Below are 27,056 nucleotides of genomic sequence, written 5' to 3'. Positions count from 1 at the left end.
TGCAGAGCACAGGCTCCAGGCACATGGGCTTCAGTAGCTGTGGCACGCGGGCTCAGTAGTTGTGGCACACGGGCTTAGTCACTCTGCGGCATGTGGGATCTTCCCGGACCAGAGCTTGAACCCGTGTCCCCTGCATTGGCAGGTGGATTCTTAACCACTGTGCCACCAGGGAAGCCCCTGGATCATCTCTTTATCTCAAATGATCTCAAATGTCTCAATGATGAGCCCAGTGTGAGTTCTTGTAATTCACTGTGTTAGTAAGTTTTAAATAAATACCTTATACCTAATCACCTTACTGAAATCTTTTCCTTGTCTAATTTGAACTTCAGACAAGTTAATCACACTCCCTTAGGTCATGGCAAACTATCATCCTTGGTCCTCGCAAGACCTCTTCATTCCCAATCGCTACTTGCATCCACCTTCTCTCCCGTCATTCAAATTTATTCATTTATTCAATAAACACTTATTAAGCACTAAACTACATTCCCAGCACTGAGCTAAGCATTAATTACAGCTACACAGGAAAGGTTCCTGCTGTCATGGAACTTACATTTCAATATAGCAAACCTATAAAGTGAAACAGTAATAAATATGATTTTTATAAAAAGGAAGATACGAGACTTCCTGGGCCCCCAGCTATGCCTATTACCCTATGGGGAGTATTTACTATCATTTCTTTTTCACTCCCTATTGCTAGATATTTAGTTTGTTTCCGATTTTCTGTCCTCATGATCAATTCTACCATTCAAGCCCTTGAGCACATAAGGGCACACTGCCACTTTTATTTACTTATTTATTTTTGGCTGCATTTTTTGGTCTTCTTTGCTGTATGCAGGCTTTCTCGAGTTGCAGCGAGCGGGGGCTACTCTTCATTGCAGTGCGGGGGCTACTCTTCATTGCAGTGCGGGGGCTTCTCATTGCGGTGGCTTCTCTTGTTGCGGAGCACAGGCTCTAGGGTGCGTGGGCTCAGTAGCTGTGGCACACGGGCTTAGTTACTCCGTGGCATGTGGGATCTACCCGGACCAGGGACTGAACCCACGTCCCCTGCATTGGCAGGCTGATTCTTAACCACTGCACCCCCAGGCAAGTCCCCACTGCCACTCTTATTTCAGGTGATTTGGTTCCAGAAATAGGATATCTAGGTCAAAGGGTATCTGCATTTTAAAATTTAAATAGATATTGCTAGATTGCTTCCCCACAAAAGACTGTAACACTGCATTTTTCTCTTGGCGAAGTGTAGGCACTCTTTCCTTCACGTGCCCACTAGCAACAGGAGTTTGAGCTCTTTTACACACGTGTCAAATCATTTTACTTTAATTTGCATTTACCTGATTACTACCTAATTTGAACATCTTTAGACGAGCCATTTGGATGAGCTTTTCTGGGAACTTTCCTTTCATATCCTTTGTTTTTCTTGTCAGTTGGTGAAAACTCTCTATTTATTCTCAACTTCAACCTTTTGTTTGCGTTTTATATTGAATATTTTTCCAGATCTACAGTCTATTTGTTTACGGTATCTTTCACCACGTATATTTTTTCCATAGGTTCAGGATTTATAGAAACTTAAGATTTTTTATATATTCAAATATTTGGTTTTTTAAAAGACAGCATTCTGGATTTTTAATTTTCATTACAAAAATATCTTCACCATATTTCCAGCCCTAGGTGGCACACTGGACTAAATTTTGTTTAGTTTTTACATGAGGTCCTTAATCTGTCTTTTATATAAGGTGTCAAATGGGGCACTTTTATTTTATTCCTGCTGTGTCAGCACCAGCTATTAGACAATTCATTCTTTTCCCATTAAACTGAATTATCAGCTTCATCAATATTAAACGATGTATTCTAGGACCTTTTTTTTTTTGGTTTGTTTGTTCTTTGAATTTATTTTTTATACAGCAGGTTCTTATCTATTTTATACATATTAGTGTATACATGTCAATCCCAATCTCCCAATTCATCCCACCACCATCCCCCCTGCCACCTTCCCCCCTTGGTGTCCATATGTTTGTTCTCTACATCTGTGTCTCTATTTCTGCCTTGCACACCAGTTCATCTGTACCATTTTTATAATAAATCGGTGTTGAATTTTGTCAAAAGCTTTTTCTGCATCTATTGAAATGACCATATGGTTATTCTTCAGTTTGTTAATAAGGTGTATCACATTGATTGCTTTGCGTATATTGAAGAATCCTTGCATCCCTGAGATAAATCCCACTTGATCATGGTGTATGATTCTTTTAATGTGTTGCTGGATTCTGTTTGCTAGTATTTTGTTGAGAATTTTTGCATCTATGTTCATCAGTGATGCTGGTCTGTAATTTTCTTTTTTTGTGACATCTTTGTCTGGTTTTGGTATCAGGGTGATGGTGGCCTTGTAGAATGAGTTTGGGAGTGTTCCTCTGTAATTTTTGGGAAGAGTTTGAGAAGGATGGGTGTTAGCTCTTCTCTAAATGTTTGATAAAATTCACCTGTGAAGCCATCCAGTCCTGGACTTTTGTTTGTGGGAAGATTTGTGTTGCTGTTGTTGGAAGATTTTTAATCACAGTTTCAATTTTATTACTTGTGCTTGGTCTGTTCATATTTTCTATTTCTTCCTGGTTCAGTATTGGAAGGTTATACCTTTCCAAGAATTTGTCCATTTCTTCCAGGTTGTCCATTTTATTGGCATAGAGTTGTACTAGTCTTTTATGATGCTTTGTATTTCTGCAGTGTCCATTGTAAATTCTCCTTTCTTATTCTAATTTTATCAATTTGAGTCCTCTCCCTCTTTTTCTTGAAGAGTGTGGCTAAAGGTTTATCAATTTTATCTTCTCAAAAAACCAGCTTTTATTTTTATTTTTTAATTTATTTATTTATTGGCTGTGTTGGGTCTTTCATTACTGCAAGCGGGCTTTCTCTAGTTGCGGTGAGCGCGGGCTACCCTTCGCTGCAATGCACGGGCTTCTCATTGTGGTGGCTCCTCTCGTTGTGGAGCATGGCTCTTGGCATGCGGGCTTCAGTAGTTGCAGCACACAGGCTCAGTAGTTGTGGCGCACGGGCTTAGTTGCTCCGCAGCACGTGGGATCTTCCTGGACCAGGGCTCGAACCCGTGTCCCCTGCATTGGCAGGCAGATTCCTAACCATTGCGCCACCAGGGAAGCCCCAGCTTTTAGTTTTATTGATCTTTGCTACTGTTTTCCTTGTTTCTATTTCATTTATTTCTGCTCTGATCTTTTGATTTCTTTTCTCCTACTAACTTTGGGTTTTGTTTGTTCCTCTTTCTCTATTTACTTTAGGTGTAAGGTTAGACTGTTTATTTGAGATTTTTCTTGTTTCTTGAGGGAGGACTGTATTGCTATAAACTTCCCTCTTAGAACTGCTTTTGCTGCATCCCATAGTTTTTTGTTTTTTTTTTTTTTGCGGTACGCAGGCGTCTCACTGTTGTGGCCTCTCCCGTTGCGGAGCACAGGCTCCGAATGCGCAGGCTCGGTGGCCATGGCTCACGGGCCCAGCCGCTCCGCGGCATGTGGGATCTTCCCGGACCGGGGCATGCACCCGTGTCCCCTGCATCGGCAGGCAGACTCCCAACCACTGCGCCACCAGGGAAGCTCCCCCATAGGTTTTTGATCATCGTGTTTTCGTTGTCATTTGTTTCTAGGTATTTTCTGATTTCCTCTTTGACTTCTTCAGTGATCTCTTGGTTATTTAGTGACATATTATTTAGCCTCCATGTGTTTGTGTTTTTTACGTTTTTTTTCCCCTGTAACTGATTTCTAATCTCATAGTGTTGTGGTCAGAAAAGATGCTTGATATGATTTCAATTTTCTTAAATTTACCGAGGCTTGATTTGTGACCCAAGATGTGATCTATCTTGGAGAATGTTCTGTGTGCACTTGAGAAGAAAGTGTAATCTGCTGCTTTCAGATGGAATGTCCTATAAATATCAATTAAATCTATCTGGTCTATTGTGTCACTTAAAGGTTGTGTTTCCTCATTAATTTTCTGTCTGGATGATCTGTCCACTGGTGTAAGTGAGGTGTTAAAGTCCCCCACTATTATTGTGTTACTGTCAATTTCCTCTTCTACAGCTGTTAGCATTTGCCTTATGAATTGAGGTGCTCCTATGTTGGGTACATATACCTTGATCATTATGCAGTGTCCTTCCTTGTCTCTTGTAACATTCTTTAAAGTCTACTTTATCTAATATGAGTATTGGTACTCCAGCTTTCTTTTGATTTCCATTTGCATGGAGTATCTTTTTCCATCCCCTCACTTTCAGTCTGTATGTGTCCCTAGGTCTGAAGTGGGTCTCTTGTAGACAGCATATATATGGGTTTTGTTTCTGTATCCATTCAGCAAGCCTGTGTCTTTTGTTGGAGCATTTAACCCGTTGACATTTAAGGTAATTATCGATATGTATGTTCCTATTACCATTTTCTTAATTGTTTTGGGTTTGTTTTTGTAGGTCCTTTTCTTCTCTTGTGTTTCCCACTTAGAGAAGTTCCTTTAGCATTTGTTGTAGAGCTGGTTTGGTGGTGCTGAATTCTCTTAGCTTTTGCTTGTCTGTAAAGCTTTTGATTTCTCCATCGAACCTGAATGAGATCCTTGCTGGGTAGAGTAATCTTGGTTGTAGGTTCTTCCCTTTCATTACTTTAAATATATCGTGCCACTCCCTTCTGGCTTGTAGAGTTTCTGCTGAGAAATCAGCTGTTAACCTTATGGGAGTTCCCTTGTATGTTATTTGTTGTTTTCTCTAGGACTTACTAATTCTCTCTTATTAATTCTCTCATCTGTTCCAATGACTGTTACTGTATTACATGGATTTGATCGGGGTAGCAGCACAGCATATTCTGATGCTGGGCTAAGCACACCCCTTTCATCATTCTCCTTTTTCATACTTTTCCTGGCTGTTCTTGAGCACTTATTCTTGCACATAAATTCTAAGATTCTACTTCCCAATAGAAGTCTTTTGGGATTTCAATTGGGACTTCATGAAATATTTATATTAACTTTGAGGAGAAAAGACAGTTTTAAGTCTTCCCAATCACTTTTGTATCTGTACAGAGTTTGTTTTCTTTCAATGAGGTTTTAGTTTTCTCATCTAAATCAGTGGCTCTCATCCCTGGCTGCATATTAACATCAACTGGGGAGGTTTTAAAAAAATTCTCTTGATAAGAACCTGTAACATTTACTTCTAGGTATTTTATAAGTTTTATTCTTGCAAATTAAACACATTTTCATTTCTATTCCTAGGTATTTACAGTAATGTTTCTCTTATGTTCAGCCATCTTGCCAAGTTTTCTTATGAATCCTAGTAGATTTCTAGTAGAGCCTTTGGGGTTTCCTAGGCAGACATTTGTTAAAATTTCTATCTGCTGGTGTCTTCTCTCCTTGTCCCTGTGAGTTTATATACTTTTCATCCTTTTATCGTCCTTTTGGTGGGGATCAGGAATAAGCCCTTGTGTTCAACCTTTCTTATAAGGAAAAGTCGATGTGCATCCTTTTGCAACGTCACACATTATGTTTTGGGGGGGTTTAATCCATGTTGATTCATGGAGAGTTACTGCTTCATTTTTAACTGCTCTGGACCATTCCACTGTGTGACTAGCCCACTGTTTACTTACCCCACACCCCACAGAGGAAGAGTTTTTATTTCCCCACTGTGTTGCTGCAGCCAACATCCCTGTATACCCTCATACAGTCCATCATGTGCACTGACACCCTGTCTACCTAGATGTGGAACTGCTGAGTCACAGTGCACCAGGCCCCTCCACGTACACGTGTCACCTCGTCTCTCTTCAAAGAAGCCGTTCTAGCTTATAATCCTGACCATGTCATGAGCTGCCCTCTCCCCACACCCTTGCCAACAGTGACTATGAAGATGTTTTACACTTTGGCCAGTCTGATGGGTATAAAATGATAGCTTGTCATCTGATTTGCATTTATCTGATTCCTAAGTGAGGCTGAGCATCTCTTTGTATGTTTTTTTTTTCTCTTTGTATGTTTATTAGATATTCTGGCTTCCCCTTCTGTGAAATCCATTCTTTTTGCTATGTAGCTGTTTGCCTTTTACTGTTTTACCTGCAGGAGTTCTATACAACCAGCCAATGATGTCTATCATGATGAAATCCCCAAATGGCTCATTTTTTCACTTTGTTTATGGTGTCTGTCACTATAAAGAAATTTTTAGCTCGAATTTAGTCAAACAGATCAAGTCTTCTTTGATGATTTCTGCTTTTAAAAATCTTGACATAGGGACTTCCCTGGTGGTCCAGTGGGTAAGACTCTGTGCTTCCAATGCAGGGGGCCCAGGTTCGATCCCTGGTCAGGGAACTAGATCCTGCACACATGCCACAACTAAGAGCTCACATGCCGCAATGAAGATTCCACATGCTGCAACTAAGACCGGTGCAGCCAAAATAAATAAATTAATTTAAAAAATAAAATCTTGACATACTCTTCCCTTCCTCAAGGCCATGAAATATTTTCTCCCCAGTTTTACAGTTTTTTGAGGTCTTTAATCCACCTGTAATTCATATGTATATGGCATGGGAGGTAGCGTTCTATTTTATCTTTTTCTAGAATAAATTATTCAACAGTTCGTCATTTTCCTGTTGAGTTCTAATGCCACCTATCATACACCAAGTTCTGTTATATTCCTGAGTCTGTGTCTAGGTTCTCTACAAAGAATATGCAACCAGTTTTTTAAAAAGGCTAAAATCAAAGAACTTACAACAATATGGGAAAATGCTTATGTAACAATGCTAATTTAAAACAAGGCAGGATTGATCTTGACTATGTAAAATAACACACACACACCAGACTGTACGAAGATCAATTAAGTATAAAGAAAAAAGTCTAACCTAGTTATAAGCTATCCACCAACCCCCATTCCCCACCTTGCTGTACCTTCTAGCCTCAGGAGCACCCCTCCAGATTACAGAAGCTCCATCTGGGTTCGGAAATTGCAGAGCGGTGGGTTCGGACAAGAAGGGCTCCTACTGCCCAGGACTTACCTGGAGTTTTGCTACTTCCTTCCTGATCAGGAAGCTGACTTGGTCCCGGTCATTCCTAGAGTAATACAGACGGCACCAGGAAGGCTTTCCGTCTCTGCCCGCCCGGCCAGACTCCTGGTAGTACCCAGCCATAGACTTGGCAATATTCCAGTGGGCGACAAACCTGTAAGATCCAAGGGTCAAGCAGCATGAGATGTGGCAGAAAAGCTGAGGGGAGAAGTGACTCCCAGTCAGCGGAGCAGGGGTCTCCACAGGGACCAGGAGTAGGAGGCTGGCAGGCAGAGAGGCAGAGATAGGCCCCAGAGTAAGCATGGCTAGGACCCTGCAGTCCTTCAGCAGGCCTTCTCGCCATGGAGCAGCTCATGGAAAAATTAGTGGACTTAACGAAACAAGATTAGGACACTTATGAGCTGGGTAAGTCCTTTATAACATCTTTGAAGAGGAAAAAGGATAATACTTATGAAGTACCTACTATGAGCCAGTGTATATATTTGTCTTGTTAAATTATTACAGTGGGGCTTCCCTGGTGGCGCAGTGGTTGAGAGTCCGCCTGCCGATGCAGGGGACACGCGTTTGTGCCCCGGTCTGGGAAGATCCCACATGCCGCTAGGCCCGTGAGCCATGGCCGCTGAGCCTGTGCGTCCGGAGCCTGTGCTCCGCAACTGGAGAGGCCACAACAGTGAGAGGCCCGCGTACCGCAAAAAAAAAAAAAAAAAAATCATTACAGTCACCATCATGTGAGGTAGTCTCATTTTATAGACAATGAATGTGGGATTCAGAGAGGTAAATTTGTACAAGGGGACAGCAGAGCTAGGATTTGAGCCTAGGAGTGTCTGACTCCAAAGTTGATCTGTTATAAGACACAGCTGACCCAGGATTCAAACCCTGATTCCAAAGTCCACGTTATCTCAAGTATAGTTCACAGTCTAATTCCTACCCTGACCAACTCAGGGTCACTATCAGGCTTAACAAGACCAGGTATGCAAAAGTGCTCTGTAAATCACACAAGGCATTACTGTTGGTGTTAATCAGAGCAAAGGACTTCAGGCAGCAGCCCAAAATGTCTCCGGAAGGTCAAGCATGCCTGGAGGTAACAGACTTCCCAACAGTGGCCAGTGTGGGGCTAGGAGGCTGGGATGTACCCATCTCTTCTGGACTGTCCAGTAAACAGTAACAAGGAGTGACGGGAACGAGATCTTTGCCTTCAGTTTTGCACAGGGAGCAGTTTTAAGATAGTTAATTCCACCCCCTCGCAGGCTCCAGATGCTAAGGTGGGAGTGAGCGGGGCTGTGTTAAAGGGTGAGCCTGATGGTCTGCATGCTGCCCCCTCTTCTGGGGGATGGAAGAACCGTGCTGTGCCATCACCAGGGAGCAGAGGAACTGTGCACAGAACCTGTCAGCGTTTGGACTATGTACCAGGGACCCTATCCTGGGGCCTCCTTCCCCTCTGGCCCTAGAAGGACACACAGACCTGGCTCCCCAGACAGAGCACCAGGAGGCCCACCCCCCTCCCCCGGAGCCAGGCCCCAACTGGCAAAGTCAGACAAGAACAAGGGCTCACCTGACATTGGCTTTGTCCACTCCCATTCCAAAACTAATAGTTGCAACAATTACAGGGACCTTCTCCTCCATCCACTCGTTCTGCACCAGCGTTCTTTCAGGAGCCTTCAGTCCTAGAAAAGAGGGGAAGGTGAAGAAGGGAACTTGCATTTCCCTTGGGTTTCCCCTGAGGTCTACCTGGGGTCTGACACTGTGCTGGGCACAGTACACACACTGAATCTATCACTTACCAGCTGTATGACCTCAGGCCAGGCACTTAACCCACCAAGCCTGAGCCAGTAAACATAGAGACCCAGGCCTGTGTGTGGCACAGAGCACTCCACAAATGTGACAGCCAGGATTCAAACCCAAGTCCATTGGCCTCCAGAGCCTGTGCTCTTTCCATGATACCAATACCTGGGCTAAAAAAACTCATCATCTGCTGCTGGGTGGGCACAGGGTGACAATAAGAATTCAGGAGTCACAATTCTCCTTTTAGATCTCATTTGGGTCTAGACTCCTTTTTGTGAATTTAAGTGAATCACTTTAGTTCTGCCTGGGTATCTGGAAAAAGATGATGGACCACCTGATTATCCAGGATTCTTAAGGAACAAAAGACCAGCTAAGAGGCTTCTGAGAGTAAGGAGGGCCACGTGGCCCAGGTGCCCCTTACCTGCGTGGTACGCCTTGGCATTCACGCCCCTGTAACTGAGCTCTATAGCCAGCTGTTCACAGGCCTCCCTCGTCCTGCAGTAGACAATGCCGCAGCCGGACAACAACTGAAAGGGGAGACACGGGAAGAAAGTAAGCATTGGGAAGAACAAAACAACCCATCGCACTGCAGCCTGCTCTTTTTATTTATTTATTTATTTACTGGCCGCATCACGCGGCTTGTACGACCTTAGTTCTCTGACCAGGGACTGAACTCACGCCCCAGCAGTGAAAGAGCCAGGTCCCAACCACTGGTCCGCCGGGGAAGTCCCTGCTTTAAAAGCAGCTCTAACTCTCTCTAGTCAGGCTCACAGTCTCCTCTGAGGCAGACCACCTAGCACAGCCCTGCTACTTTCTAACAAGGCAGGACCAAAGCAGCTCAAAACCCAACTTTTCTAACCCTTGCCTCCTCCCCACGAGCCTTGGATAGGTCTGCAAAGGCCCCCCAACAGGAGAACTCCGGGACACGGGAACCCCAGTAAGGGGGACAAGGCCAGGAAACCAAAGGGACAACTCTGTGCACGAGTTTTAAGAAGCTATGGCTAGTCCTGGCTGAGGAAGCTAGAAAAGCAAAGAGCCTGGAAATGAGAATCCTTCTCTAGGCCGCACACAGCAGCCCGCCACCCCTGATGTACCTCGGCCCCCCAACCTCAATGCCCTCACCCCTTTATCAGCCTTCTGTCCGAGAGCCTTAAGGCAGAAGTCCCTCAGGTTCCCATAGGGATCAGGAAGCAGTTCCTTGAACTGTACATCATAGAAGAGGTTGGCCCGGAAGCAGGGAGTCTTGAAGGTGGCAACTGGCTGCTTCAGCTGCAGGGCGGCAAACACATCCTCTCGGACCTGCGGGGTGGCTGTGGCAGTGAGAGCCACACAGGGGGCGTGGGCCAGGCGGGGGCGCAGGGCTCCCAGACGCAAGTAGTCAGGACGGAAGTCGTGCCCCCACTGGGAAACACAATGAGCTTCATCTACCACGAGGTAGGAGAGCAGGTGGCGAGACGCCAAGGAGTTTAGGGCGGGCTGGAAGGAGGCAGAAGCCGCCATCTCTGGCGTGATGTACAGAAGCTTGGTCCAGGGCTTTTCCTGCTCCAGGTCACAGAGCAGCTCCTTCTTCTGCTGTGCCGAGAGCTTTGAGTTCAGGGTACTCACTTGGACCTTCAGGGCCAGCAAGTGGTCCACTTGGTCCTGAGGGCAGAAGCGGGAGAGGGGACTATAAGTGGCCCTCAGGCCTCAGTGGTAAACGTCACTGTGACTCCCTGGGGTGTTTCACAGCCATAAAACATCCTTCTCCTACCCTCTAACGTGTCTTCTCTTTGCATAAAAAGAAGTACAGAAGGTGAAGTGGTTGATGTGTGGAGCCAGATAGATGTGGATTTAATCCCGGCTCAATTACCACATGCTCTTCAGCTGGTTCTTAACCTTAACCTTTCAATTTTCTCACTCTCATTCTTTCACTTTGCTATAAAAAGAGTAAAACTACCTAATAGGATTGTTTTAAGAATTAAATGAAAATTTATACTTGGAAGGTACGTTAATGCCCCTAAACACTTAGCACAGAGCCTGAGACTAGGACACACGCACTAAGCATTGTTACTGTTGTTCTCTATCCTCTCTCTCTCTCTCCTTTTCTTCATGGTGGATGGCTCTTAACCAACGGCCACACTTCCTCATTTCTGATTCTATCAGTCCATCTGCAGGCCTTAAATATAGTCAGAAGCACAGAACAGATGTTAACAACATCCCAATAAGTTTCTCATCTTTTTTTCTGTCTCATGGCTGTGCTCTCGCCAGAATAAAGCAGAATATACCAGGGATTCCCCCATATTGATTTATACCTCTCTATCCACCTGCATCTTCTATAACATCAAGAGTGCACATGTGGGCTTCCCTGGTGGCGCAGTGGTTGAGAGTCCGCCTGCCGATGCAGGGGACACAGGTTCGTGCCCCAGTCGGGGAAGATCCCACATGCCGCGGAGCGGCTGGGCCTGTGAGCCGTGGCCGCTGAGCCTGCGCGTCCGGAGCCTGTGCTCCGCAACGGGAGAGGCCACAACAGTGAGAGGCCCGCGTATCACAAAAAGGGGGAAAAAAAAAGTTTATGAAGATTGAAAAAAAAAAAAAAAGAGTGCGCATGTGTACATACGAGAGTGTGTATGTGCATACACATACAGTTCCATATTCCTCCAGGCAAAAAGTTACAAAGGAGGGTGAGAGACCTCAGGCCATCAAAACACAGAAGACTCATTCATAACCCACCAGAGTGATATGCACTAGTGGAGAACCCCACATTTGGGTGATTCAGAAACCCAATACAGAGAGGGATATAGGCAAATCAAAGAAAAATAAGAGGCAAAAGACCAGAGAAGGGTGGACTTCCCTGGTGGTGCAGTGGTTAAAAATCCGCCTGCCAATGCAGGGAACACAAGTTCGATCCCTGGTCGGGGAAGATCCCACATGCTGCGGAGCAACTAAGCCCGTGTGCCACAACTAGTGAGCCCATGCGCTAGAGGCCGCAAGCCACAACTACTGAGCCCGCGTGCCACAACTACTGAGCCCGCGTGCCACAACTACTGAAGCCCGCGTGCCTAGAGTCCAAGCACCACAACAAAGAGTAGCCCCCACTTGCTGCAACTAGAGAAAGCCCACGTGCAGCAACAAAGATGCAACACAGCGCAAAATAAAATAAATTAATTAATAAATTAATTTTTTAAAAAAGACCAAAGAAAGGAGAAGTAAAATTTCCAGCTATTAACCACCCCCCCCCCAAAAAAAACACCTTCCTCTAAACTTTCTGGGCTGCCACCTTCATTCCCCTGAGCCTCACCTGAATCAAAGCAATGAGAGGAGAGATCACGATGGTGATGCCTTTGGCCAACAGAGCAGGGAGCTGATAGCAGAGGGATTTTCCTGCCCCTGTGGGCATGCACACAAAGACATCCTTGTCGCCTGCAAAAATACAAGAAGGCAACATCTCAATGCTTCCTGCCTTTTAATCTCTCCCCTTCATCAAGGCTGTTGAAAATTAAACAAGAATGTAGGAAAAACTCCTCGCAGAGTGTCTGGCACGTACAAGGGTCTCAATATAACCTCAATTCTCTTCCCATCCTTTCTACGAAAAGGGAAGCGGTCCAGGGAGATCTGGCAATGCACACAAACCATTTCCAGTAGTGGCAACAACAACTACAAGGGTAAGAAGTCTGAGTCTGCTGGGCTACGGATGATTGAACTGAACATCCATGAAAGCTGAATACTCCTGGATGAGTGGGCATATCTGTATAGACATGGAAACAACGTTACTTAGAGGGCTTTTGTTTATAAGTGTTATGATGTAATTAACATGACACTGCTGCTCCCCTTTGACAACAACCATTTGTCAACATATCTCAGTTTTATAATATTATTACTCCTTCCTTGCCTATTTGGGACCCAGATCACTCAATCTTCAACACAGGAATTACCTAGAAGGTGACTGGTTTCGGCTATTCCTGCCATGCCCCCACCCCACCTCCACCTCACTGCCTACACAAAAAGGAGAAAGGAAATTTATGAGCTGTTTTCAAAGACAACCTTAGCTTTGTCTACGAAATATCAGAACCAGAACAGCTGGGTGGTTCTGCCAATAAAACTGCAAGTTTTGGGTGACAGATCTACAAGAGCTCCAAAACCAAATATGGCCCAAGGGTGGGGAGGAAGGAAGGGTCAGAAGGAAGGTGTTCTTCCTTCTGTAGTGGCAGCGCTATGGTATAGCCAGCACAAACATAAATGCAGGTAGTTTGGCAACATTACCTTTCACTACAGCCATGGTTGCCCTCTCCTGCAAAGGCGTCTTAAAAGAGTCAAACCCAAAGACCTTCTTCAACGTGCTCCGGACTCGACGCTCAGGGTCAAAAGGAGAGGAAGAGTTGGTACTCATCTTGACGACAGTGGCCAAAGGTTAAGGCAAAGGTGATGATCATATATGGTTGCAAGGAGAACCCTCTGTTCTGCTTTTCAAAGCCTACTTATTTTTTCTATAAGTTTGCTTTATTACACTCAAACTATATTATTTTCTAATAGTATAGCTCCAGGTGAACAGCCTCAAGCAATACATTCCTGGGTAATTATCTCCAATTTTATGCTCGGTGAAAATAAAAACACCCAACTATCCCAGGCCACGGTAAAGCGCAGAGCTAGAAATCTGATCACGAGAAAAAACACAAATGTCTTCAGAACAGTTTGGAGAAGATGGAATTTTCTTCTAAGATCCACCCTCTGCTCTATAAGCACAGCCATGACGACCATTCTTCCCCCCAGGACCCCGACCCCTTCTCCCCCCGCACGACCCCCGCGCCCAGAGGAGAGCTCTTCCCTTTTCCTCCTCTGAACCCTAGATCTGTTCTTTCCTCCCTTCCCCAGCCGAAGCCTCCCTCTCTTCACCCCAAGATATAAGAGCCGGCCGTGGGCCCCAAGGAGCGAGGGGCTCTTGTCGGGCAGTTGCTGCCCGCTGGCTCGGGAACTACTCGAAGACCCCCATAAGCCACAGGTAACTCTCAAAAGCCAAACTGCTGGGAACGCAACGTCAGGTAAACCCACACAACCTTGTATCCGTCGCGCAGTGATGACGTTGCGCAAGCGTTGGCGCGAGGGGCGGAGCCAGACGCGGAAACGGCCGTTTTGATTGGTTCTAGGTCTGAAACGGGCGCGGAGTCTCCTGGGATCCGGAAGTAGTTGACTTTCCGCCCGGAAGTCGGCTCTTCGGAGTCATAGGAGTGAGCCACGCCGGGGCTGTGGGAATAAGATGGCGGGGAAGAAAAGTGTTCTGTCGTCTCTGGCAGTTTACGCGGAAGATTCAGAGCCCGAGTCTGACGGCGAGGCAGGAGTTGAAACGGCGGGCGGCACAGCTGGTGAGGCCCGAGTAGGGAGCTGGAAGGGGAGAATCGGATGTCTGCTCGGAATGCTGCTCCCCTAGCAGGCGGGAGGGAAAGAGATGGTCATTGTGTCCCAAGTATCGGGCTCTGGAGCCCCGAAGGGCGTTCAGGGTCCTGGGATAGACGGAGCGTTAGATGCTCTGTAGCAAGAATGGACCGTCTCCTTCTTTTGATTGGATTATTCTTCCGAAACTTACTGAAAGTCTTCTCCCTGCTGAGTATCGTGCTGGGCAGAAGGATGGACGAAGGATGGAGAGGGTCCAAGGCTACTGAACCACCACCTATTTTCTCCGGCCTTGTTGTTTGGTGGGGGAGAGCGAAACTTTTAATTAACAATATGCTTTAGCCATATCTTGGAGCTTTTAAAAATACATCCATCCTGTCTCCACTGCGAGGGAGTCTAATTCAGTAGATCTGGAGAAGAACCTGGGCATTTGTGAGCTTTCCAAGGCTTCTTGGTGATTCCATTACTTTGTGAGTTGTTAAAGCCCATCGGTGATTTTGTTGCTCCACCCTGGTTAAGAATCACAGTGTTAAGAAATGGGAACAGATCTATATGGGGACGTAGAGAGGCAGCAAGTTACCCAACGTGCCTGGGCCTTGGTTTCCTCATTTGGAAAGTGATGGGGGTCGGGGGGCCTTGGACTGGGTTAGCTTCTCTCAGTTTTGTGTGGTCTCTGCCTGTCAGGAAGTTCTCTGGTGGTTTCCCAGTAATTTGTTTTGTTTTGGGGCTTTGTTGTTGTTTCTGTTTTAAACGTAGGAAAAGATTTTGTTTCTCAAGTAGGTATGATTGGGAACCTCTCCAGGTGCCCCCATTTAAGGTCCTGTTCCTAGGGGAGGACACACAAAAACGAGAATGACAGAGTCCTTGTCTTGATGAGAAGACAAGTTCATTGGTGCTATGATACAAGGTAGACATATGCAGATGAAAATAGATGGGGTTTTTTCTGGAATTTTATTTTATTTTTTATACAGCAGGTTCTTATTAGTTATCTGTTTTATACATATTAGTGTATATATGTCAATCCCAATCTCCCAAGTCATCCCACCCCCTCCACCCACCCCCACCCCACCCCCGCCACTTTCCCCCCTTGGTGTCCATACGTTTGTTCAAAAGAGATGTTTAAACAACATGCTATAATAGTTCAGAGAAGGGAAGGCTTCAGCTGGCATAATAGGTGGATTGGAAGCATTAGAAACGGAATTTAATATTACTTGGTTTTCTTCCCTGTTCTTTTAATGAATTCATGCACTAAATTCTGTGATCTTCCGAAAAGCAGAATCTGGGCCTAAGGTCACTTACATGAGATTTAGGTTTCCTTTTCTCTTCAGAGATAGTCCTGGCAACTCAGATCACTCAGGTGGTTTTTTTTTGCATTCTTTTCCCCATTCATTCATTTTATTTTTCTCTTCTGTTTAAGAGGAGAAGGGCGGATTGGTATCTGAAGCGTATGGAGAGGATGATTTTTCTCGCCTTGGGGGTGATGAAGATGGCTATGAAGAAGAGGAGGATGAGAATAGCAAACAGTCGGTAAGTAAGTCTGTTCCCAAATCCAGAGCTGCTCAGAGGACCATTTATCAGAAACTTTCTGACCTGTACCAACAGTGTTCCATTTCATGCCTAATTTCATCCCCTCCCCCACTTTTATTTTCTTAAGTATCAGTTGAGGAAACTGGGTTGGATATCAGTAGTTCTATCTGAAAATCAAGTTCATTTTCACCTGAACCATTTTGTATTAACCTTTGAATTGAAACTTGAGGGAAAAGATAATGGACAATTTTATTTAACACAGATATCAATGGGTGTTTTATGTTGGTTTTCCCTGTTTAGATAATTTATTCCATTTGTAACAGTGCATTCATCCTAATTGGTGTATAATTTATATCTGCACTCAATTTTGTGTTATTTGTAATCTTGGTTGGGGTTCATTCAAATTTTTCGGTTTATTAGAAAGACAAGGAAGGACAGTTATTTGTGCTTTGATCCTTATTAACTCCTTTCTTGACTTTTTACTTGGCACTTTTTTATCAAAGTGTTCTTGATCACAAATCTTGCCTGATGTTTAGTATGTGCTGACTATCAAAGGAAAGAGAACTTGCATCTTAATTAATCAGAAAGACTTTAGGTACACTGTCACCTGAGCATCATGGGCCAGAATTTTAAAGTTTGGAGAAAAACAAGGATTCAGGCTGGTGCTTAACACAGAGACATACAAAGTTGAATCTCAATATAAAATCTGGTTATTTAGCAACAGCTCTAATTAAAACGCTCAGTGTTCTATATTATTTGTTTGAAAATTTTGTTACTCGTTGATACTTAAATGTTAACATTAAAATGCTTCACAGGGAATTGCCTGGCGGTCCAGTGGTTAGGACTCTGTGCTTTCACTGCGAGGGCCCAGGTTCAATCCCTGGTTGGGGAACTAAGATCCCACAAGCCGTGAGGTGCGGCCAAAAAAAGCGGGGGGTGGGGGGAGGGCGGGGATAAAATGCTTTACAAATTAAACAAAAACGCGTTTTGTATTTTCTGTTGTTTTGGAAGACCTTTTTATCCCCTTAGGCCTCCCCTCCCCCATGATTGCTGATAATTCAGAATTGACTAAAATTGTTTAGAAAAGCTTTCTAAGTTATTTCATTTTTCTGCTTTTCTTAAGTGCATACGTAGTGGCTTAACATCCATAACTATTTTCTTCAGCAAATTTGCACGATGTGTGTTTTTGAAGTGTTATTCTGTATTTGCTTTGCATAGAATTTTTACCAGATTTAAGCTTTATTTCAAATTTTAGTAAAATCCTCGCATCCAATCCCAATGTAGACATTCTAAAATGTGATTGTACTTGGCTGAGCTACATCTCTGATTATTTGGCCTGATGGGTTTCATTTGGAGGAGATTTTGGAGATTGCGTTTAAAACCTGTGGCTCACTGATGCCTTGCAGGACAATTAAATCTCAAAGCCATCAGTGTAGTTCAGGTCTCTCAGGTGGTGTTTATATTAACATCTGGCAGGCTTTTTAATTTGGGGGTTAAAGTGATTGAAAAAAGCAGTTTCAAATGAAACCGTTTTCTGTTGGATGTTAAGTCATGGCTCCCGCGTATTGGGGTGTGCTGGGTAGTGGAACGGATATGGATTATAGCTACCTAACAGGGTAGCTGGTCTTTGACCTTCGTTAGCATGTAGTGGAATGGTGGGCTAGCTTGGGTGAGGTCAGGGCACACTTTGGAAAATGCCTTGCCCGCGTGGTGCTTTGTGTCAGGCAGGCCCTTTGGATAGGGAGCAAGGCTGGATGGAACGGGTCACCGGCAGTTCTGTGAGCGCTTGCATGGAGGCAGGGCCCACTCAGCTGGGACCCAGGACAGGCTGGGCGTTGCCCTTCAGTCCTGCCTTTCCCCGCTCACTCGCCCTGGTCGTTTGATGCCTACCTTCCTACTGTTCATGTTGGTGCAGGTGTTGCCGGTTGAAGCGCTGGGGTATAGCGTGTGGGGGTCATGGCACTCCGGGGGCGAACAATGTTATTGGAGCTCTGAGTCTGATGTATTTGTGTACATGAAAGACAAAGAAGGAAAAAAAGACTCATACCGGGTTTGAAATCACCGATACTTCACTGGAAACGCCATTTCTGTTTTATCCTGTGGCGCCCGATCTTATCCTTTTCTCAAGCATATTGCCACCTTTCTCCATTTTTGTGTTTGTGGTTTTTAATCTCAGGCATTTTCATTAATATAGGCTATGGCACTGCTGGCATAACAACTTTGAGCTGCCGTTGTCGTTCCCCCCCCCCCCCGCAACATCTCTTTTTCCCCTTCTCTTTCTCTAGAGCCTGGGTCATATGGTAGGGGAGGGGTTCTTGGTGGGACAACCCAGGCTGGGTAGATTTGCTCCAAACCCTGTTATGCATGTGAGAACCTCAGGCCCAGTCCTTTAAGCTTAATCCTCTAAATTCTTTGTCTTGTAGGAAGATGACGATTCAGAGACTGAAAAACCTGAGGCTGATGACCCAAAGGTATTTGGTGTTGGCTGTGGTGGGGTGGCTGGATACGAACAAGGCATTTTTAACAATATGGCTCAGTTCGTGTGTCTAGTCAAGATCTGTCTCACTAACATACTGTGTAACCATGTGTAAGTCGAGGGAGAGAAGCCTGGAGGCTACCCTGGACTGTCCTGAGGCAGCTCACTTTCCAGCCTCGCTGCCAAGGTGAAAGGCTGGGCTGAGTGCAGCAGCCCACCTCTGCTCCAAACCCAGGTGGGCTCTGGGGGTCACTGCCCCTGCAGGTGGGTCAGGTGTGGGAATGTGTTTAGAATCAGGAAGCCGTAAGGGCTGCCTCATGTACCATGGGCTCTCTTTAGTCGTCTAGATGTGAAGAAGGGCATAGAGAGCCAGACAAAATGAGCCCTCTCCCAGCTACGGGGGATGCTGAGCCTCAGCCTTGTTTTTCCAGGCTTGTGCCCATCCACTCTCGGGTAAACCACACACAATGGCTTGTTTTGAAACAACATAGTCATTTCTTCTTTTGTTTCCATCCCAGTAGCAGCTGAGAGTAATTTACATATCCTTGACCCCATCGTGATGAAGGTTAAGGCACACACGTATACATACATACACACACACACACACATACACACACACACCACCACCACCACCACCACCACCCTGTCCCCCCAGTGTTGGGTACTGTGTGCTGGGCATTAATACAAATGTGCCTGTTGAGGAAGCATTCTTTGGGGGACAAACTTTTTTTTTTTTCCCAAAGAAAAAGAGTAATTCCATTACTCTGGGCCTGGGGAATAGGGACCAAGTTTTGTGTCTAAAAACTGCTTTAAAACCAGCTGAGGCCTTTAAGGTGTCCTAGTGGAATTTAGGAGAACTATCCCCAATTATAAGGTAAAGCAGGGGTATATCCAAAAATATAGCATGAGCTGTTCCAAATTTGAGCTGATTTTGTGATTGGCTAGAACTGTGCCAACCATTGAAATAAACCCACGAAGAGCTGCGGATGATGCAGATAAGAAATTTTACCGAGAAAGAACGTTTAGGCACCAGCATGCAGGAGAAAAAAGAAATGTTGTCCTACAAACCACAAATGCCAGCTCCTTTCTGTGCCTAGTGAGGAATGCAGGCTTCGGAACCTGGCCAAGCATTACTAGCAGGAGGGTAGACCCGTGGCCTGCATCAAGGACCGTCCAGCTCTGCTTGGGCTCACAGAAAGAAAATGGTCAGTAGTGTTAGTGTCCATCTTCTGTCTTAGTGTTTGGGGTATTTGGGCCTTGGAGCCTGTGCATAAAATAAGCCTTGGGGGTCGCCAAGTGTCAGGGCTTCAGGTGTAGACAGAAAGGAGGATTTGTGGGACCTGGAGCCTTTATGTGTACAGCTGCCAGCCTTCGCCTGAAGCTGAAGCCTCCTGGGGAAGTTGGCTGGAGAGCAGGGTGCATGCCCTTAACTGTCACCCCTTCTGGAATACAGCAAATCCCCTGGGAATGACATTCCTGTATGAGAGAGGAAGAATGGCCAAGAAAGAGAGGGGGTAGGATGGGGAAGTTGGTTAGTGTCGTTTTGTGTTCAGCCTCCCCCTTCTTGGTCCCATGTGGAGGTTGACTGATGTGCGTTACTGTATTTCATTCAGTCGTGTGAATTTCCAATCTGTGAAATGAAAAGTCCTCAAGGAACAATTTCTGTTCCTGTTAGGGAGCCCTCAGAAATGAGAACACAAAATCCAGCCCTCTTTCCTTCCTGGGAGGGACGGCGGCGGCAGCGGGGACGGGCGCCGGCCTGCAGGTCGCGGGCCGGGAGTGGAGGGGCGGCCGGGGCAGCGGGCGGCCGCGGGGACGCCCCCTCCCGGTCCAACGTGCTGCTGGGGAAGCGGCGTGGGGCCGGCGGCACTTGGTCAACCTCGCGGGGCACGCGGTGGCCTCCGGGGCGTCCGAGAGGAGCTGCCACGTGGGCGGCAGGGCCGCGTGGACCCAGCATGAGCGAATTTCCCTGTAAAAAACGTGATGACTATTTGGAATGGCCTGAGTATTTCATGGCAGTGGCCTTCTTATCAGCACAGAGGAGCAAAGATCCAAATTCCCAGGTGGGAGCCTGCATCGTGAATGCAGAAAACAAGATTGTGGGCATGGGGTCCAATGGAATGCCAAATGGATGCAGTGATGACCTCTTGCCTTGGAGGAGGACAGCGGAGAGTATACTGGATACCAAATACCCTTAGGTGTGCCACGCCGAGCTGAATGCCATTATGAACAAAAACTCAGCCAACGTGAAAGGCTGTACCATGTATGTCGCCTTGTTCCCGTGTAATGAATGTGCTAAGCTCATCATCCAGGCCGGGATAAAAGAAGTTATTTTCATGTCTGATAAATACCACGACAGCAATGAGACAATAGCCGCGAGGCTCATGTTTGAAATGGCCAGGGTTTCCTTCAGGAAATTCACACCAAAGTGCAGCCAGATTGTCATTGACTTTGATTCAATTAACAGCAGACCAAGTCAGAAGCTCCAGTGACTTACATCTCATTAAGTCTCCAGAAGATTGGATTATCCTCTTCTAAGCAGCTGCTGATGCCTTTCATCTTAAAGTTACACATAACTTTTTTTTTTTTTTTTTTTTGCGGTACGCGGGCCTCTCACTGTTGTGGCCTCTCCCGTTGCGGAGCACAGGCTCCAGATGCACAGGCTCAGCGGCCATGGCTCACGGGCCCAGCCGCTCCGCGGCATGTGGGATCTTCCCGGACCGGGGCACGAACCCGCGTCCCCTGCATTGGCAGGCGGACTCTCAACCACTGCGCCACTAGGGAAGCCCAAGAGGAGAGTATTTTGATAGCCCTTCAAGTACTTGTGGATGTTTGATGCTTCATCATAACTCAACAGGTGGTAGTTTCCTAAAGGTTAGTTGCAACGAAAATGTGAATCAATGAACTTTTTGGACTCTGCTTCACTTAAATCCACGGGTCTCTCGCACTTTAAATGGCTCTTTTGCCCATACATGATATTACATCATCAGACACTAGAGATTTGGACAATGTTGGTTCACCGAGTTATGCAGGTCTCCTAAATGTTGACACATTTTGTTCTGTAGTATCCAAAAGAAATCTTATTTGTTAGTGACATTTCTGATCTCATCAAACAAGCCATGAAGTATCAGAAAGTTGTCATGCTCACAGTGGGAAGTATGTATTTTCCCAGAGTCTAATTTTTGCTTGAGGACTTGAATTTTATCGTTGCCAGTAAGTAATACCATGAGAGTTTTCCCTGAAGTTGCGGGCTTTGTTGTTAAGAAAATGCCTGCCAGCTACGTAAGTCTGAATAACCATAGTTTGTCAGTTATTCTTTCAAGTAAAAGTGATATTCCGTGAAGAAAGCAGCTAGTTCAGCCTGCAGCTCAGTCACACAAAATGTTAAAATGTACTCAGTGATCAAGGTGAATCATTTTTACTGCTTCAAGGATATTCTTAAGTGAAATTTGCTTTTTTTAAACCGAGAGTATGACTACTGCTAAATTTGGTGCCGCTGCTTTGATTTATTCTAAAGGGCCAAGAAGTTTACCCATTGTTGCCCCTGTAAATGTAACACAGCGAAAGGGCAAATAATGTCTTAGTATTACACAAATAGTTTTGACCTTGCAGACCCACCAGGGGTCCACAGATCAACTTCAAGAACTACTGTTCTTCAAAAACAAAACTCTTGGGTTGGTAATATTAATTAACTATTTGATAGCTGCTTTCATTGCCCTGTACTTGTCCATTGAGCTGTTAGCCTTATGGGGTCTTGAGCCGTATTGGAGGCAGTAGAGCGTCTGGAGGATACCGAGACCGCATAATCAAATCTGCCTCGTTTGTTTTGTGACGATTCACTGAGCATGTGTAACGAATACTTAGCTTACTGGTGTCTGGCCCGTCTGCATTCAGTAGCGTTAGTTGCGACGACCAGTGCCCCCTCAGCACGCTTCCCAGGCTGGTCGTACATGTCAGTGGGTCTGTTGTGGGGTATTGGATTCTGCATTTTAAACCGGACTGTGCTCCAAGGAGAGCAGAGGTGAGGAGACTTAAAGCCACGTCACGTGGGGGAAAGTTAAGGAGCTGGGAGTGGGAAGTTCTGTCTGCTGTTTGAAGGTCTGGTGAGGGAAGGGCGGTGGCAGCCCCACACAGAACTCAAAGCAACGAGGAGATGTTTGCCTTCGCATAATGAAGAGCTGCCCTTCGTCTCTGGCCAGGAGTGAGTCGAGGTGCCACAGGAGGTAGTGAACGCTCTGTTTCTGGCCTTTTCAGGAACGAATGTCCTAAAAGAAATGTGAGGGTGGGGTTGGACTAAGACCCCCAGGGTGTTTCTGGGAAAGGACTTGGCATTGTGGATAAGCAAAGTTGAGTATTCTCCAACTGTATCATCTGTTGACTTTAGGAAGTACAAATGTAGAGTACAAAGACTGGAAATTGCCCTTATTTTTATCACTCTGATGTTTGGGGTTACCTATGGGTGCCAAGTCCCATATTTGGGAATTGGAGGAAGAGATGAGAACTCCAGACCCCCCTCTGTAGGGAGCCTTTGGTCCTGATCCATCAGCCCGGGGTGGCAGGGATGGGGCCCTCAGGTTGCTGAGTTTGCCCTAAACTAGGGAAAAGGAGCTGGAGGACGTGGCAGAGTGTCCCACAGGAAACAGTGCTTCAGCATTTCTGTTCCACCATATCTTGTTCTCTGACTTCAACTTTCTGGTCTCATCTCTTCAGTAAGCAGCCCGACTCAGATGTTTCAGTTACTCAGCAGAAGGTGGCACTGCTGTCCTAGAAAAAGTCGGACTAGGAGTGGCAGTCGTCCTTAGCACAGGGCCAGGGGCCCGAAGGCTCAAGTGTTTCCTCCATGTGTTTGCCCTTGGCCTGTGAGCTTCCCTTTTCACCACTCTCCTTTGTCCTTGTTTTACCTCAGTTGCCCTGGAACTTTTGCCCTTGTTTATTTTTTTCCCCACTCCCACAGTTCCCGTGGATAAAGGTATTTACACTCACTCACTGTCCCTGACACACTCTTCCTTTGCAAATAAACACGGGCACTGATGAACTGGCACGGGCAAGCTGGAGCAGCCCATTGCCAAGCTGACTGGGAGGCCCGACTTCCCGGTGCGGGGTGGGATGGCCGGCCCCCTGAGGCGCTGTGGTCCAGGCTTTGACCCAGGGAAAGAATCCTCTCAGCCCAAGGAGCAAACATCTGTCAAAATAAAAGTGTCTCTGGGTCAAAGAGGTGACATCGGGTGGGGAAAAAATTGTGCCAGCATTTTTTAAAAGGCGTGTACAACCCCAGCTCAAAGAAAACATTTAAAAAAAATCCTTCGAGCCCAAAAGTAGTGCAGAAATGTGGCGTTCACAACTCAGAGCCGGTCTAGTGGGTTTGGAGTCAGAAGACCTGGGTTGAGCGCTGGCTCAGCTGCCCTCCAGCTGTGGCCAACAGGCACATAACTTAAACTGTGCTCAGCTCGGCTGAAGTCCGGGCCATGATACCCACTGTTCCAGGTGATTGTGGCATTGATAGGAGAGAACGTGTAGGAACAAGTTTTTCTCAGCCTAAGATGCAGCTGTGAGCAGTACTCAGCCTTCTCACCCAAACACAGTCTGATTCTACGCCCTCATCCTGGAGGTCAGAAGTTGCTACAGTTTGTCAGTTCACGGCACCCTTGGTATCACAGGAAGTTTTCACAGAACTCCCAGGCCCAAAGAAATGACCTAACAATTCTGTTTATTAAGTAATTTGCTGCCTGTAGTCAGCATCCGTGTCCTCACAATTTAGTAGCCACTTGAGAAAAATAATACATAAATTAGTGTGGTATCTGACAGATGTCAAGTAATGCTGTTTCCCTTGAAATTTTTAATTTTGTCGGGTGGGGGGGCCTGGGGGGCCTTGATGGACAGCTTGGGAACTGCTCTGGTAGATAGTCTTAGAGTCCCAGAGCGGTGGGGCTTGGTGAAGGCCTCGCTCAGCGCGGTGAATGGGCCTCTGCCTTCGGTGGCTGCACGTACACACCTGAATTCCCTCAAGAAGGTCGAGCGTCTTCATCGGCATGTGTTGTTAGTTGACTCAGAGTTTAGATGAAGGATTTGCCTCGGGAAGAACTGACTCGGTAATTCCCAAACTTCCTCTCCTCTCCAGCCCTTCCCCACCCCCCTGCCCCGACCCAGCACTATTATTGATCTTTTAAAATGTCAGAATCAAAGATCTGGAGACCGAAAACAGCCCGAGGAGCTTGTTTCAACAACAGGAGTCTGTTGTTGACAACTGATTCTAGGAAGAACTTTCGGGAGCCTGCCAGCCATTCTCTTATTCACCGCGAAAGGGGAGAGGCTGCCAGTTTCCGCAGGATCCATGCAGAGCAAAATGTTTTCCTCTTTGGGCTTTGGGTGTGTTTGCTATACCTCCAGGACTCTGGAATCGGAAAAGGAGATGCTAAGCTTTTCACAGACAAGCAGCGTGGGTTCTACTTCAGAGGGCAGGTTGGGGGGTGCAGCAGAGGAACCAAGGCCCTTTCCAGCGAGTGGAGATGGGTCGTTGTGTGCCTTTGCTTGGTGAGCTTCTGGGGAACCCTCACTTGAGGAATGTTCTATGGAGAATTATTTTTCAGGATGGGACAGCAAAGGTTATCTTGTTAGAGCTTAAACTTGGACTTTTTCTTAGAGGTCTTTGACATGGAAAGGGTCATATAGCACTTTTTCTAGTGGTTATCTTGTCAGGGTTTTGTTGTTTTTGTATTGTGCCTATTTTATTGTCAGCCTGTTAGAGAAGCAAGATTGAATATTTAAGAAAAGAAAAAAAATCACCTAATTCCATGATCCTAACAGTGCAGCCATTTTCATTCTTCCGTCTTTTTAGGTTTACCTGTATAATAGCATATATATTTTGTATCCAGTTTTGTTCTCATTTGTATTATCAACATCTTCACTGTTGCTATAGTTTGGGTAATTATATAATAGCATGACACAAATGAAAAAAATAACACTTGAAAATTAAGTGGTGGGTTATATCTCAATAAAACTGCTGTAGGGAAATTTTTTGTGTGATTTTCTAAATACCTCCAAATGGGGAATGATGAAGAAAAGATTGAGATTCACCAGCTTTTGTTCTAGCAGTAATACCAGTCAGTAGCAACACACTTCTTCACATCACTTCCCTTAGTTCTTCTCATATATTCAGCTAGCTAAAATAAAATCCAAAAATGGCACATTATAGTAGCAAAATGTATGTTTTTGTAACTGTTATCGAATAAAGTGTTATGTAGGCAGTTTCTTTCCAGTGAGATTCCCTGATGGACAGGAAGTGTGCCGTGCTCTTTACACAAGTCAAAAGAAAGAACTCATTCTTTAAAATTTGAGTTCTCATTGGAAGTCTGCAGGATTGTTCGCCCAGTAAGGGAGGCTGGCTTCGTAGGATTCGGTTTTGGTAGCATATTTTCTGTAAGCCCCCAGGAAATCTCTAGGCTAAGGACAGGGGTGGCAGCACCCACTGTGTATATGATTAAGTCCTCAGGACCTTGTCTTCCGTTCAAGTCAACTCAGACATTACTCGCTGGGGCACCATGGATTCTTGAGCTCTTTCCCCTGATCGGTACAGTTAAAAGGTAATAGATCTGGCCGTCTTCCCCTTAAGTCAAGGGTTTAACACCTGCTTTGCCTGTGATCTGCTATGGAGTCATTCCTGGAGAGGAATTTTTACCTCCTTGGTCTTCGATGTTGGCTTCCCCAGTGGTTGAACCAAGGGCTTCGAAGAAACTGTGACTATTCACAGCCTCCTGGTCTCAAGGGAGGAGGTGAGAAGTTGGGAAGTGGTATCTCTAGGCTTTGGAGTCAGGCTGGAGCTTGAATTCCAACGTTGCTATTTATTGGGCAAGAAACTGCTTCATTGTATTTTGCTTCAGTTTGCTCGTCTGTAAAAGGGAAATAATAAAATCTGCTTCATGGGGTTATTATGAGACTTGAATAACGTATGTTAGCTTTTACTGAGTTCTGTTTAGAGTGTGAATATATGCTTGGTCCCTCCATCTTGGTTTTATTTTCCTATCTGCCCCCCATGTTCCGCACCCTCCATACCCCATGATCCTTTGAGTACTTATTCGAAGAAAAAAAAAATGACAGCATGACTCACCTAGGACCAGAGAAGGAAATGGCCCTTGACCATTGCTGGCTTGTGAGCCATCCACTCATTTTTTTTTTTTTCGAATTTTGAAAGTACCATATATTTATTGTGATTGAGTTATATGTACATTTACAAAGAGATAGCCAACCAGATTACAGGCTACAGAATCCTGGCAACAGCCCAGAAAGCCCCTGGGAACAACTGAACATTCAGTGGAACATCTCGCCTGTGACTGCTAGACAGCCACTCAATTTAGTGCATATGCATGTGCGAAATTTATGGAAAAAGCTGCACTCAGCCAATATGCAACAGATGAGCCACATCCACTCTTAACTTCTGGCTATTGTAATTAGGCCTTTGAACTGTTGAAAATGCCCAGGCTTATTTAACATTGGCATTTCCTTGCTCTCACCGCAGTGAATAGCCACGTGGCCTTCTTTAGGCCTGGTCTTTAGCAAGGCGGGGGTTGCCCTTGCAGAGTGAGTGACATAGAATTTCCATGCTGGGGAGAACCCACCCACCCCAGGCTGGGGTCTACAAGTCTGTCTGGGTGGTGATCTGAACTGAGCAGCAGACAGAAAGACAGAGACAGGGCGGGCTGTGGAAGTAGCTGTCTTGTCCAGATTGAAAGAAACCCAAGGTAGGTCCTTTGTCTTGACACCTCCCTAAGAAGGCCTGGCTATATCTGTAGCTGAACACCGCTGGGAGAAATGTTGTGATTGCTGGAAGTTGTGGTCTCCTGCAAAGAGCGAGAAGGACCATTATTCTCCCTCTCACCCCTACTCTTGGCTGCACCGCAGCTGCC

At 45.7% G+C, this 27,056-nt stretch overlaps 2 protein-coding genes, 1 non-coding gene and 1 pseudogene across 9 annotated transcripts in view; 3 read left to right on the top strand and 1 right to left on the bottom strand.

Moving 5' to 3' along the window:
• Nucleotides 1–13,850, bottom strand: part of RECQL5 (RecQ like helicase 5) — a 38,143-nt gene extending 24,293 nt beyond the window's left edge. Inside the window, exons 1-7 of one of the 6 annotated variants that reach the window (XM_033848044.2) lie at nt 13,669–13,848; nt 13,029–13,165; nt 12,067–12,188; nt 9,912–10,430; nt 9,211–9,316; nt 8,560–8,671; nt 6,999–7,161 (exon numbers count right to left, since the gene is read on the bottom strand). In XM_033848044.2, coding sequence (XP_033703935.1) covers nt 6,999–7,161; nt 8,560–8,671; nt 9,211–9,316; nt 9,912–10,430; nt 12,067–12,188; nt 13,029–13,155 — 1,149 coding nt within the window. In that variant the 5' untranslated portion in view covers nt 13,156–13,165; nt 13,669–13,848. Of the gene's footprint in view, nt 1–6,998; nt 7,162–8,559; nt 8,672–9,210; nt 9,317–9,911; nt 10,431–11,080; nt 11,187–12,066; nt 12,189–13,028 lie in introns of those variants that run through there. The other 5 variants (XR_002177018.3, XR_012328766.1, XM_073798272.1 and 2 more) reach the window with 5 other exon arrangements.
• On the top strand, nt 6,243–6,315 carry TRNAG-UCC (transfer RNA glycine (anticodon UCC)). The gene has a single exon. It is a non-coding gene; the product is annotated as a tRNA-Gly (tRNA).
• A 123-nt stretch (nt 13,851–13,973) lies between the features above and the next one.
• The window catches only part of SAP30BP (SAP30 binding protein), a 33,455-nt gene continuing 20,372 nt past the window's right edge, over nt 13,974–27,056 (top strand). For both annotated transcript variants that reach the window (XM_073798281.1, XM_033848042.2), the window contains exons 1-3: nt 13,974–14,125; nt 15,571–15,680; nt 18,104–18,151. In XM_073798281.1, the coding sequence (XP_073654382.1) occupies nt 14,020–14,125; nt 15,571–15,680; nt 18,104–18,151 (264 nt within the window). In that variant the 5' untranslated portion in view covers nt 13,974–14,019. The remainder of the gene's footprint in view (nt 14,126–15,570; nt 15,681–18,103; nt 18,152–27,056) is intronic.
• Nucleotides 18,158–25,167, top strand: LOC117309637 (deoxycytidylate deaminase pseudogene; annotated as a pseudogene).

Source organism: Tursiops truncatus, chromosome 20, assembly GCF_011762595.2.
Source record: "Tursiops truncatus isolate mTurTru1 chromosome 20, mTurTru1.mat.Y, whole genome shotgun sequence".
NCBI classification, from domain to species: Eukaryota; Metazoa; Chordata; class Mammalia; order Artiodactyla; family Delphinidae; genus Tursiops; species Tursiops truncatus.
The sequence above is the reverse complement of the archived record's forward strand: the minus strand, read 5'-3'. Positions and strand labels throughout refer to the sequence as shown.